Source organism: Kwoniella europaea, chromosome 2, assembly GCF_036810445.1.
Source record: "Kwoniella europaea PYCC6329 chromosome 2, complete sequence".
Taxonomy (NCBI): domain Eukaryota; kingdom Fungi; phylum Basidiomycota; class Tremellomycetes; order Tremellales; family Cryptococcaceae; genus Kwoniella; species Kwoniella europaea.
The window spans coordinates 2,823,885-2,836,315 of record NC_089488.1 but is presented as its reverse complement, the minus strand read 5'-3'; the positions used below and the strand labels follow the sequence as shown (position 1 = coordinate 2,836,315).

General features: G+C 44.8%; 5 protein-coding genes across 5 annotated transcripts; 3 read left to right on the top strand and 2 right to left on the bottom strand.

Moving 5' to 3' along the window:
• Positions 1 to 86: 86 nt before the first annotated feature.
• V865_007412 (uncharacterized protein) lies at positions 87 to 2,013 on the bottom strand (the record flags this gene model as incomplete). The annotated part of the gene is made up of 2 exons (XM_066231159.1): positions 87 to 272; positions 361 to 2,013. 2 exons carry the CDS (start codon positions 2,011 to 2,013, stop codon positions 87 to 89), a joined length of 1,839 nt encoding a protein of 612 aa, XP_066087256.1.
• A 281-nt stretch (positions 2,014 to 2,294) lies between these two features.
• On the top strand, positions 2,295 to 3,920 carry V865_007411 (uncharacterized protein; the record flags this gene model as incomplete). Its single annotated transcript, XM_066231158.1, has 6 exons — positions 2,295 to 2,364; positions 2,414 to 2,603; positions 2,671 to 3,240; positions 3,315 to 3,421; positions 3,482 to 3,585; positions 3,714 to 3,920. 6 exons carry the CDS (start codon positions 2,295 to 2,297, stop codon positions 3,918 to 3,920), a joined length of 1,248 nt encoding a protein of 415 aa, XP_066087255.1.
• A 423-nt stretch (positions 3,921 to 4,343) lies between these two features.
• Positions 4,344 to 8,808, bottom strand: V865_007410 (uncharacterized protein; the record flags this gene model as incomplete). The annotated part of the gene is made up of 6 exons (XM_066231157.1): positions 4,344 to 4,732; positions 4,797 to 6,688; positions 6,747 to 7,484; positions 7,541 to 8,450; positions 8,515 to 8,668; positions 8,737 to 8,808. The coding sequence occupies 6 exons, from the start codon at positions 8,806 to 8,808 to the stop codon at positions 4,344 to 4,346; spliced, it is 4,155 nt and encodes a 1,384-aa protein (XP_066087254.1).
• A 374-nt stretch (positions 8,809 to 9,182) lies between these two features.
• V865_007409 (ubiquitin-like protein-NEDD8-like protein RUB3) lies at positions 9,183 to 9,732 on the top strand (the record flags this gene model as incomplete). Its single annotated transcript, XM_066231156.1, has 5 exons — positions 9,183 to 9,200; positions 9,314 to 9,331; positions 9,386 to 9,415; positions 9,490 to 9,572; positions 9,648 to 9,732. 5 exons carry the CDS (start codon positions 9,183 to 9,185, stop codon positions 9,730 to 9,732), a joined length of 234 nt encoding a protein of 77 aa, XP_066087253.1.
• A 381-nt stretch (positions 9,733 to 10,113) lies between these two features.
• V865_007408 (amino-acid acetyltransferase, mitochondrial) lies at positions 10,114 to 12,069 on the top strand (the record flags this gene model as incomplete). Its single annotated transcript, XM_066231155.1, has 3 exons — positions 10,114 to 10,206; positions 10,270 to 10,326; positions 10,399 to 12,069. The coding sequence occupies 3 exons, from the start codon at positions 10,114 to 10,116 to the stop codon at positions 12,067 to 12,069; spliced, it is 1,821 nt and encodes a 606-aa protein (XP_066087252.1).
• Between the last annotated feature and the right edge of the window lie 362 nt (positions 12,070 to 12,431).

Here is a 12,431-nt window from a genome sequence, read left to right as displayed (position 1 = left end):
CATACCGTATGCATATATATATATACAAATATGAATATACATGGACTACTACTGTATTACTATACTACTGTACTATGGATGCTAATCTATACACCAGGAATGATGCCCACGCTGAAACTCAACAATTGATCTTCACAAATCTTCCTCCTTTCTCCCGCTGCTATCCTCTCAGCTTCAGCATCAGCTAAGATCATAGCTGCGTGTCTCGCTGCAGACTGCGCACGTAGAGTATTATTCGATAAACCTATCATTCGGTGGTTATAATTTGATAACTACACAACCATCAACCACCAATTCCACAAGGATACATATTAGCGTCGTCATATGTGATGATACGATACGCTCAGAATTGGGACTCACCTCAATTTCCCACGATAATCCACCAAACGGAACTTTTAAACTTGGTAATTCGGCTAATATCCTACTTTCTTCCTCTTTAGCTTTCCTTTCTGCCAACTCAGCTTCATTAACAACCGGCACGGGTACCGGTACCGGTGCTAACGAAGTTCGATGCGAAGGTCCTGTAGGCGGGTTGGGACGAGTAAGGACTGGGGTAGGTTCAGTGGAAGGTTTCGTATCCTGATGAATCACTGGCGGGGTAGGTGGACGAGCATCTATTTCATCAATCTTAGGTTTGATATCTTCCATTATACTTGGTGTGCTTGGTGCAGCAGGGGATGAGTTACCTTGAGCTGCAGCAGCACGAGCTTGACCGAATGGTTTCCCCGTATATGGATTGATCACCACTGGACCAGGCGTGGGTGTAGGTGTAGGACTGATTTTAGTAGGTTCGGGAGTGTTGCTTTGATTTATACTGGTCGATGTTGATGGTGAGAGGAGAGTTTTCCTTTCTGACCATGATAATCTCGGTGTGCCCGTCACTCCTGTGGAAGGTTCAGCAGCTGGAGGTGCTTTTGATGGATCTGATAATCCAGCCGAAGGAGTTGAGGGTGAAGGTCTGATTTCTTCTTTTACAACGGGAGCCGGAGCCGTTGGTGGGATTGATCGATTCATACCCAACGTACGACCCAGTGGTACAGGTATAGGTGTATTCAGATGGGCCAACGCTCTAGGTCCGGTAGGCGGTAAGCCCGGTATTGGTAATCTTTCTGAACGAGGTGCTGAAGGTGGTATCTTGTTCAACATAGGTTTACCTATCGAAGTGTTTGATAGAGGTACAGCAACCGGTATAGGACGTGGGGGAGGTGCAGGAGTAATGGGAGTGGAAACAGGAGCAGGAGAAGGGAATCTTGATCTTTGTCTGGGAGGTCTTTCGGGAGATCTGCTCCTTGATTGATATCGTTTTACGGGAGATGGTCTAGATGAAGGTGATCTAGTGGAAATGGAAGAAACGATGGAAGGTGATCTTCCGCCTCTCCTCCTCACAGGTGGAGGCGAATAAGGTGATCGGGATCTTCTATAGTAATAATCCCTATCTCTATCTCTATCGCGCCAATCCCTCTCTCTTTCCCTTTCTCTTGCATAACCCCTATAAGGAGGAGGTGATCTTGATCTTCTCCTACTACTGATGGGCGGAGGTGGGGATCTAGGTCGAGGTGGTAATCCAGCAGGGTTTGAGCTAGACTTCACAGCGGCAGGTGCATTTTCGTTTGAAGATGGCAGAGGTGAAGTTATCTGACCTTCTTCCGGTGTGCCTGTCCTAGACCTTGAGCGTGACTTTGACCTAGATCTTGACCTTGACCGTCGAGATTTTGGTGGTGAAGGATCATATTCGTAATCTCTTGATGAGACCGAAAACGATCTTCTCAACGGACTCCCTCCCCTTCTTCTAGCACTATCGTAATCATACTCCCTATCTCTGCCGTATCCATATCCACCTCTACTGCCATATCCAGGTTCCTCCCTGGGATCTCGTCTGTCGTATTCCCTATACCTTGAACTCTCCCCTCTGTATCGAAAGTCATCCCTCTCCCTTGCGGCCCAGGGAGGTGATTCGTCCCTGTATGAGCGACGATATCCTCCTCGAGGTGGTGGTGATGGTGAGCGGGGCATGTGCAGTTGTCTTCCCGATGTGTGATAGTCGATGTAAGGAGAAGAAGAAGCAAGACGGTGATATTTTCTTTTCGTTTCAACAGGTCACTCGCACAACGAGGAGTGTTGACGGAATCAAATTTTGTTTTAAGCATAGCAGGATATTTAACCGAAGTTTAGCCGATTGACTGGGCCGGTGGAGTACGTCCACCTGACCAAGGATATCAAACTGCTTGTTGATCACTCTCTCCATCCCAACGTCAAGACAGATTCTACACACTACATCGAACAAGCTGTCAAGAATGCTGAGACCAACTCAAGTAGCTCTGTCAAGAGCATCGACCATAGGGTGGATAGGGCTCGGAGCGATGGGTGAGTGGTGCAAGTTTACACTTTAGCTGTCGCTGATGAATCCCGACAGGCCATCCCATGGCTCTTAACCTATTCACCAAGACTTACCTAGCATCTCAGAATTCCAGCTCGTCGAGTGCACCAGTCTATGTGATATGCGAGCAGGATGATGCCAGAGTATCGTCGTTTCTGTCCGAATTGCGCGAGAGGGGAGGAAGTGAGCTAGCTGGGAAAGTTGAAAGAGTTGAGAATGGAAGAGGGTAAGTGTCAGCTGAGCATCAAGTACCCGAATGACAGACGTATCTGATTGTGTGCTGTCCTTATCAGAATGTCCAAGATGGCTTCTAGGATACTTACGATGTTACCTTCCACCCCACAAGTGGAAAGCGTCTATCTCGACTCGACCAACGGTATTTTATCTGGACTCCAGACATTACCAAAGGACGAGCCTCCTCTTACGCCTCTCCCTTCCTCGGATAAAAACGAAGGAGTCGAGCAACTTTCATCTTCTACCACGATCTCACCTGGACCATCCACTTCGTCCTCTGTTGTACCACCCCTAGACTCATCAACCACCATCAGCCCTACCACCTCTTCTCAGCGGGAATCATCCCCTCACACCCTCTTGATAGATTGTACGACACTCTCTCCTGTTTCAGCCGCTAATATTGCCAAAAACATCCACGAATCGACAAGCGGGAAAGTAGTAATGTTAGATGCGCCTGTTTCAGGTGGTACGGTAGCAGCAAAGAAAGGCGGATTGACAATCATGTTTGGATCCTCCTCGAATGAAGCTACCGAATTGGCATTACCTTTGTTACAAACTATGGCGGGAAAAGATAGGATAGTATATTGTGGTGAGAATGGGAAAGGTGTAGGAATCAAGGTCTGCAATAAGTCAGTTACATTGTTCTTTCCTTCCCACGGCAGGGTTAAAACTGTATCTGACTCATTGACCATCACATATACAGTTTGATATTAGCCATTAATCAAATTGCTCTTGCCGAAGGATTAGCACTAGGTAATAGTCTAGGTATAGATCCGATTTTATTACATAATGTCATCAACACATCTTCAGGTAAGATCTTATATGGATATATGTTCGTTGGGAATAGCTCACAATAGACATTACGAACAGGCCAATCGTGGTCATCTAGGGTGAATACTCCATTGAAAGAAATACCTGGATCGCCGGGAGAAAGGGGATATGACGGAGGGTTCCAAACTCGCTTGATGCTAAAGGTATGTTCAATCGCGATCGTCTTTGCTATACATTTATCTGTGAGATACACTGGGTGATAGCTAGATCAAGCACCCTTGCAATAAAGGAGTATCGAGCTTATTGATGGAAATCTGTTTGTTGATTGTAGGATGCAGGACTAGCTCTCGAATCAGCTGCTGCATTAGATTTACCCATACCTATGACATGGGCTGCTAAGAGTATATACGAAGCTGTATGTAGGGAGGGAAAAGGTGAATGGTCGACTAAAGATTTCAGTGTGGTATATGAATGGATCAAAATGAAACAGCTTGAAGGTGTTGAGAGGGGATGGAAAGCTGATCCTACCGAGACGTAAAAGACTGTACTAAGTCCAATTCTGTATGTATGTACTTTTCAGTGTTTCAAGTCGTCCTTATTCAAAAACATTGTGAAGGCCTTTTTCTGTCATGTTCGCGTACTGTAGATAATAAGGCAATATTGGGTGATTTGTACTGGATTATGGTGACTTGATGATGAGGATGCATGATGATTTAATGTATATACAACTCTAACAGTGTATTCTATATCACATGATTGGGTTATTATGCACAACTCTTACAGTATATCCTATATACAACGTCCATACTCTGTTATACTTCTCACACAAATCTACTATATCTCATATATACAACTTGAACACGATTTTTGGCAGTATCACAGTACAGTTACCGTTTGAATTCGACAATATCTGATACAGTTTTTATCTCCTTTCGTCTTCGCATGGGACATCTGACTATGACTACCCCTGCGAGCCCACCCAATTCTCAGCTGATAAATACCTCTTCCCCTGCCTTCCCCTCTCTTGACCCGATCGCTCATTCAACGAAGGTTCAGGAGGAGAATGTTCGAACACTCTCAAATCCTCTTCGAAAGGATTCCCACCTTGGTTCCTACCTCTTCCAACGGGGGTTTCTGTACCTTCAATTTCAGTTCTCCAAGCATTGATATAAGGTTGTGAATCGTTGGTATCCCTTATACTGTTTGTTGAGGGTTGTCTCGTGATATTACCTTGAGTATTGGTATGAGATACCTCGGTAGGTTCGTATGTGGCACCAACACCCCCAGTGATATCGGTGCTGGAATTACGAGTACCGAATGAATTAGTCCCTCGTATAGGCGGTCTGAAGACTATTGTCCTCGATGTCAGCTAAGTCATGAGTATGAGAATGATAACGCGCAGAATAGAGCTTACCTCTACCAAGGGCTTCTTGAGACAATCTTCTATTCCTGTCACTCAAAGCTTTCGCACTAGGTTGCTTGGCATCTTTAAAATTCTTCACTACGGGTGTGTTTCCCAGACAGAATCTTGATGGTGCCGACGCACGAGTTTTCAGTCGAGGAGGTGAAGGAGGAGGATGAATGTTTCTATACGCCTCGCTTAAGGTTTGCTTTCTTTTGATCGGGGGTTTAGAAATTTGATGAGAAGGTTCAACTTCTTCAATCTCTTCCTCTTCTTCAGTATCTGAAGACGGATGTACTTCAGTAAAGACCTGCCTAGAGGTGATTGAGCGGGGTTTGTCAAAGTTGAGTAAAGCCTGCTTTTCCTTCTCCCTTTTCTTGTCTTTCGACCTCTTATCGTGAACTCTCTTAGCTCGTTCTTTTCTTCTTGCTTTCCGACTAGTACTGGTTGATCCGGAAGGTCGATCGGCGGAACTTCCTCGACCAGAACCAGTGACAAAAGTCTTATTGATGTTTTGAGCGATGGATGGATCAAGTGGAAGTTGTAGGAGATGTTGAGTTACCTCCATACCTGTCATCTTTCGAGCTGGCTCCGAACGACCGGATGGTTGTGATGAAGGTGCTCTAATAGGAGATCGAGCAATTGAAGGTACCGGAACAACCAAACCTTCTCCGGTCTCTGGTGGATTGACTGCCGTTTGAGAGGCTTGACGAGAAAAGTTCGCAAATTCCACTTTCTCACTTGCCTCTCGAGATTTACTACTTTTTCGAGCTTTTATCTCTTCCTCTACTCGAGCGAGATGCACGTCAAGCCCTGTCCATTGTGACGGTGTGATTTGTTTTCCGATCTCAGCCCAATCCATATCATCTTCAGGCAAATCTCCCTTATCGGTACCATTCTCGCCTTCGAGCTGAGCAGCCTGGTGAATAGGTGACGCTATTACTTCGGGTCGATGCTGAAGAGGCGTGACTTCCCGTTGAACATGTTCAGGCTGAGTGATATCCTCTTGGACCATTGGCCGAGCGACGTGTGTGCTCATGTCCTGTTCGTACATCCCATCAAGCCTCCTGAATGTCTCCGATAATCTCTCAGGTGGTGATGGAAGAACGGGAGAATCGCCAAACATTTCAAGGGTTCGACCAGAATAGGAACCGATTATTTCCAATTGCGAATCTTGAGGTGGCCACGGCTGGATAGGATCTTCTGATTCATAGTAATTCTGGGGATTCCTCCTAGAAGTTTCGGGAGTATCATCGCTAAGTATCATATCTTCGAAAGGAATCAGCGGAGTGGCAGACTTTCTGAAAGCTTGTGGCATTTCTCTTCTCGGATTTTGTCTAGATGGAGGCATAGTGAAGAGGTGGCCCAATATCGATGTTCCATCAGGTTCAGTACGTTCTGAGAGATCTTCACTGGGCTGAGGTCGATTCGATGTTGAGAGAGGTTGATTCTTGGTGAATTTTAGCCTTGGTACATTCTTAGGAACGAGCGGTTGACCAAGAGAAGATCCTCTTCTTCTGAATGGTCTTTGAGACGGTTCAACAACTATCTCATCCTCTATTTGAGGATCCTCTTGACTCGGAACCAATGGTACCAATGGAAGCTTAGGGGTAATCTCTCTAGTGATCGGTCGTTGTTTGCGAATACCCATCTCGAACCTTGCTCTCCTTCCTGCGGAGATCAATTCATTCACTCTGCCTCCCGAAGGTCGACTGGCCGAGCTGGCAGAGATCGGTGATCTTCGATATCTCGCCACGTATTCGTAATAAGAGATGGTTGGCATAGTTTTACAGGCGTGCTTTGGTACGCCTTGCATTCGCTTGTAGCTCCTGCCACGGACAGCTTTGGAGGCGTGAAGAGGTTTCTTGGGTAATGTCAAGGTTTGACCAATTTTGCCGACATAGCTGCAGTTTCCATCTGAATCAGAAAGCTAGTATGAACTATGCGGGAATCTCAGCTTACTTTTTGATCCTAGCCCGGCAAGAACCACTTCTTGTCAACTGTAATCTCGGTTCATGTCTCATCATCACCCTATGCCTCTTCTCGATCTCCCTCTTCCTTCTTTTCTTCCTTCTTCTAGCAGTGTCAGGATCATATTCAGCCTGATCTTCATTTTCTGCTTCATCGGATTCAGGCCACTTGAAAACTGTTGTAACAGGATATCTAGGAGTTCGCCCTCTCTTTTGTCGATATCGAGGTGGTTGATCTTCATCTTCGCCAAACAAGCCAAGCAGCCGCTCACCAGGAGGTGGCCCATTTCTAGTCCATCTCTTTCGCTTATTACCAGGTCGAGGCGGTTCAGTATCATATCCCATATCATGACCTTGATCAAAGCCGTCTACAGCATCTGGCTCCGGTGATGTCGAAGAGGACGAATCGCGCCAGATGCTTGTAGACCCCTTTCTCTTAGCACCCCTGTAGGAAGATATCACAGGGGCGGGAGGTGGAGTGAGGGTAAGTCTTTGGGATGTGGCATGAGGGAGGGGATTACCATGCTGGTATGCATGTGATCTTCCTTTACCGTAAGTCTTGCTTTTGCGAGAGGATCTACTTTTGTTCTTGCGGCTTTGAGAAGGGGAGTTATTGACGAATGGAGTGATTTCGATTCCAAAGTGACCGGCTGGTGTGGCTCCCTCGGGGTTACTATCGGGAACAAGCACAAGACCTCGATCGTTGGACTCGGAGACGGATGTATCGGAACTACATGTGAAATATCATATCAGATCATTTCCTCTACAGAACGATTGAGAGCTTACTAAGTAGCTCCCAGGTTGATTTTGCCCTTCTTCTCTCTAGCCTTTTGCGCTCGCATCTCCTCTTCCCTCTTCTTCCTCTCCCGTTCAGCTAGGAAAGATGGAGGAGGGATCCCCTTTCTCTGAATTGAACCTTCATCATCGCTGATATTCAACCTGACATGAGATCGTCTGGTAGTCGGTCGCTGAATGGGGGATTCGGTCAACTCGACTTCTTCTTCCGTTTCATCATCTTCTTCTCTCTGGTGAGGTTCTTGGTCGGAATCGGGTGAAATTGAAACAGCCAAGAAAAGCGGTTCTTTCGCTTTCTCTTTGGTATTCTGTGCTTGGTTCTTGGCTTGGTGAGAAATATCTTTCCTAGCATTCTGGCTGAATAGGAAGTCAGGATCCTTCAAACGATGTAATCGAGATTGAGGGGGAGGAAGTGGTAAAGGAGTATCGTCGACAATCCGAGGGTTAATCGCCGTGTGTTGTAGAGCGGGCGTTCGAAGCTTGGTAGGTGGTGGTGAAGGAGATGAGGTTGGTAGATCTTTACCTTTCCCTTTACTCGCAGGAGTGATTTGAGTATCTTCCAATTCATCAACCTCTTCTTCTGCTTTCCGTTTCTCCGTTTCAGTAAGATCGTCTGCAAGAGATTCCCGGACCGGTTGAGGTTTGGGATTACTTCTCCAAAATCCATGTTCATCCCATTCACCATCTTCTTCCTCTGGTTCTTTCTGTTTGTCCTTCTCCTTCTTCTTGGAGGACTTTTCTCTTCTCGCACCTCGTTTCTTACTTGCTGGTGAATCTGGAGCGGAGTTGGTGAATGACAAAGAACCTGATTTGGAGGAAGGAGTCTTATGTGAATTGGAGGAAGATCCTTCGACCTGCGGAGGAGGCTTGGGGGTGATAGCGTCGAGTAAACCATAATGACCTGTAAACGATTAACCACGAGCTCAATACCCTTTCAATTCATACTAAGGGGCAATCAAACTCACCATGTCTTCGTTCATCGTTCTTCATTCCACCTGTACCATCTTTCCTCCTTCTCTCAGCCACACTTTTGCTCAAGGTCTTGGCAAGCTCCCTGAGAGAGGTCGAAGTTTTTGCATCTGTACGTTGAGGTTTGCTCTTAGTGCTTGTTCCGACATTCTATACGAGAAGTATTAGCTCGACCGTGGCCCAGGAGAGTTAAACATTGACGAGAAGGAAAGACTCACTTTCACTTTCTCCTTTACTGGCTCGGCCTTCTTCCCACCATCATCTTTGGCTCTAGTAGACCACGACGGCATCTTTCCCAGTCTCTACTTCTCATGCACTCTCCCTAATCCTATAAGATACCTACGAATCACCTCCCACTTGACATGTATTGGTAAGACTGTAAAGGGAAAAGGAGGAAGAAGAAAGGTAGGTCGCGTTGATGTATGGTGTTTGCCGCTGGACCTCCTCCACCGACCTTACCCCACAGTGACCCTGAATCATCGTTAGTAGGGGAAAACGATTACTCACTCTTTCCTATCTCTCTCTCTGTCTCTCTCTACAGTACTAACGACGACCTATCTCGAAATCACACTCAGAACTCGATTGAGAGGAGACAAGGACAACCTGATAGATCATAGAGGTAAAGAAGAAGAAAGGAAGTTAGAGACAGACAGACACTCACATCATGATCGTTAAAGTGAAGGTATGTCGAGTCATCTTTCCCCTTTCCTCCCTCCTTCGCTATCATTCTTTCCTTCTTTGATCGTTACCGTCAGAAGGTCGTGGTCATATTCACTGAAATATCTTGCTGTGTAGACTCTTACAGGTAAAGAGGTGAGTGATAACATGTGTACATCATACAATGATTATACTGATGGGATATGTTAGGTCGATATCGATGTTCAACCAGATATGACCGTCAGTATTTCACTTCCTCTTCTCCAAACCATTTTATACCACATCATGCTGAAATATTCTGTGGATGGGTATAGATCAACAAAGTGAAAGAGAGAGTAGAGGAGAAAGCAGGTATCCCACCCGTTCAACAACGTCTGATCTTCGGTGGTAAAGCCATGTAAGTCCTTTGTTTCTCATCGTTCCACCCACTCAAAAGACTAATGGTTGATCCGTCATGGACGATGTCTCATAGGGCCGACGATAAAGCTATTCAAGATTACAAGATCAACGCAGGAGCTGTCATCCATTTGGTACTCGCTTTGAGAGGTGGTCGATGAGAGTGGATTTATCCGAATAAACCCGGATTGGATGGATCTTAAGAACGAGGGGAAGAGGGGGTTCTGGTCTTCAACGAACATCATGCATCATTTGTATATATACATATAACCCATCAACCTCCAGATGCACATCCGTTCAACCTGATCAATGAGATAGGCAGATGCATATATACACTGTACCACTAGTGATAGGTTGTGAGCTACCGGCGGTAAATCCCATCCATCCTCCACTTGACTGAGTCGGATAAATGACTCGCTCGTGTTTATTTTGGTGCAGCCTGGATTCTCAGAAACTTGAGTTTGATTTCTTTTCCCATCTGACCATCATACCAGACAATATTCTCCCCTCGCGCAGAACAAAGTACCAGCTATAGGGATAAGATGAAAGCACCTATACAAAGTATTCTCACACCAGTGAGAAATCATGCTTTGGCTGGTATAAGGAGGAAAGGGAAATTTTCACCTAGTCTAATTGTGAGTTTCAACTCGTCGCTCCAATCACTGGTGGTTGGACAGGTGAACTGACAATTGGTATAGCAACGCAGCCTCAAACATGATTCCCAAGGTCTCACAGATATAGCCGCAGAGGATAATGTGAGTCCCACCCAGTTTTCTTATCTTTCACAATCTGCGACTATCGAACCTGACTGATAAGAGGTATTTAAGGACTTTATCCTCTCAATCCTTCAAGCATCACCCTCCGTCCGAGATTCCCGTTCTTACCTATCCTCATTCGCTCCCCCTCCCTCACCGACCAATGACATTCCTCCTCCCGGAAGTACATCAAGCGAAACCCAGCCTAAAGAAGAAAACCAACTTGTTAATTCTCTCCTTAACCCCATCATTCGTCGACCTGCACTGGTCAAAATCCAAGGACCTTTTACGGACGCTCAATTAGATTCCATATGTAGAGGTATGGCTTACCTTCAGAAATTGGGTCTGGTCAGTGTGATAGTAGTAGACAGAGATGATTTACCTCCTAATGAACCTAAAGATAAATTCGAATTACAAAGACAACGTGCAATTGTCAGACACGAAGTGGAGAGGGTCGTTCATTTCTTGACTAGACATCGAGCCATTGCTAGACCAATCTTCTCGACTGTAGCTAGAATTCATGTAGTGGATCAAACGGATTCAAAAGAAAAAGAGAAGATGAAAGTGGTAATTGAAGAAGAAGGATTAGATCATGTTAGAAGAGCAGTTCAAGAAGGTGAAATTCCAGTTTTACTCCCTGTAGCATTGGATGAAGGATGTAAATCAACTAGAATACAGAGTAATAAAGTCCTATTAGCTTTGGCTAAATCAATGTCAAATTCAACATCTACTTCGACATCGACATCGACGGGTAATTCGAATTACGATTTAACGCCATTAAGATTATTGATTATCAATAAAGAAGGTGGTATACCATCCTATGCAAGACAGGGTTTACCTCATTTATCAATCAACCTTTCATCCGAATATACATATATAAATCGAACTTTTCAACCTGAATGGAGGGAAACTCATCCAACGGCTTTGGCAAATTTGAATTTAGCAAATGGATGTTTAGAATATATGCCTAAAGAATCATCTGCATTGATAGTTTCTCATCGATCACCTTCATCGATGATAGCTAATTTGATAACTAATAAACCTAAACATTCTGCATCCCTTCCTCATTCTTTGTTACAAGGTATAACTAGAGATACACCGACGATTATCAGAAAAGGTTTACCAGTCAGGGTACTTAGATCGATGGAAGAAGTGAATATACCCAAATTGACCAACTTACTGGAAACCAGTTTTAAAAAGAAACTTAATCACGATCAATTTTATGGAAGGTTGAAAAACGATTTGGATTTCGTGATTGTTGTGGGTGATTATGCTGGTGCGGCAATTGTAACGATGGAAGGAAGAGATGATTTGGAAATGAATAGAGAACCAATATGTTATTTGGATAAATTCGCTGTTAATCCATTACATCAAGGTGATGGTACGGTAGATTTCCTCTGGGTCGCCTTACGGGATGAAACGTATGGTCTTGGTCTACTGGATGCTTCCAATCCCTCGATAGGATCCTTGAGGGGTGTAGGAACGGGAAAGGACTTGGTATGGAGGAGTCGATCGGATAATCCAATTAACAAGTGGTACTTCGAAAGATCCAATGGATTCAAAACGACAAATGATGGGAAATGGAAGGTTTTTTGGTGTGATGCCGAACAGCGTTTGAAGAGTTTATGGAGAGAAAGGGAGTTTGGTGGTGGAAGGTTGGTCAAGGTTGTAGAGGACGAAGAGAAAGAAAGAGTGGAATGGTGGGAAGACAAGATTGGGAAAATACCTTCTGCTTGGAAGTGATCAGTAAAGGCGATAGAAGGAAGTCTCTGATGGAAGTTGGGGGTGTTGATGTATATAAGGTGGACATTGATCATTGGGAGTGTTCATATTACATAGTGGTAGTTGTATAAAAGGGACTTTTTATCGTTAGACATTCATCTCATGTCATTTTCAGCAATTCAAATGCATAGTGTCATTCATGTACAGCAGTTTTTCTGAAAATATTGCATGCACAGATACTAACATACTAAGAGATTGTATATTCATGTTTATTATTGAGTATTTTATAGTTTATCAATCTATAATGCTCAATGAGTTACTATCCGTCTATAGAATTCCCAGCCACTTGACCTTCCCTTCCCTCACCGTTTCATCTTCTCATC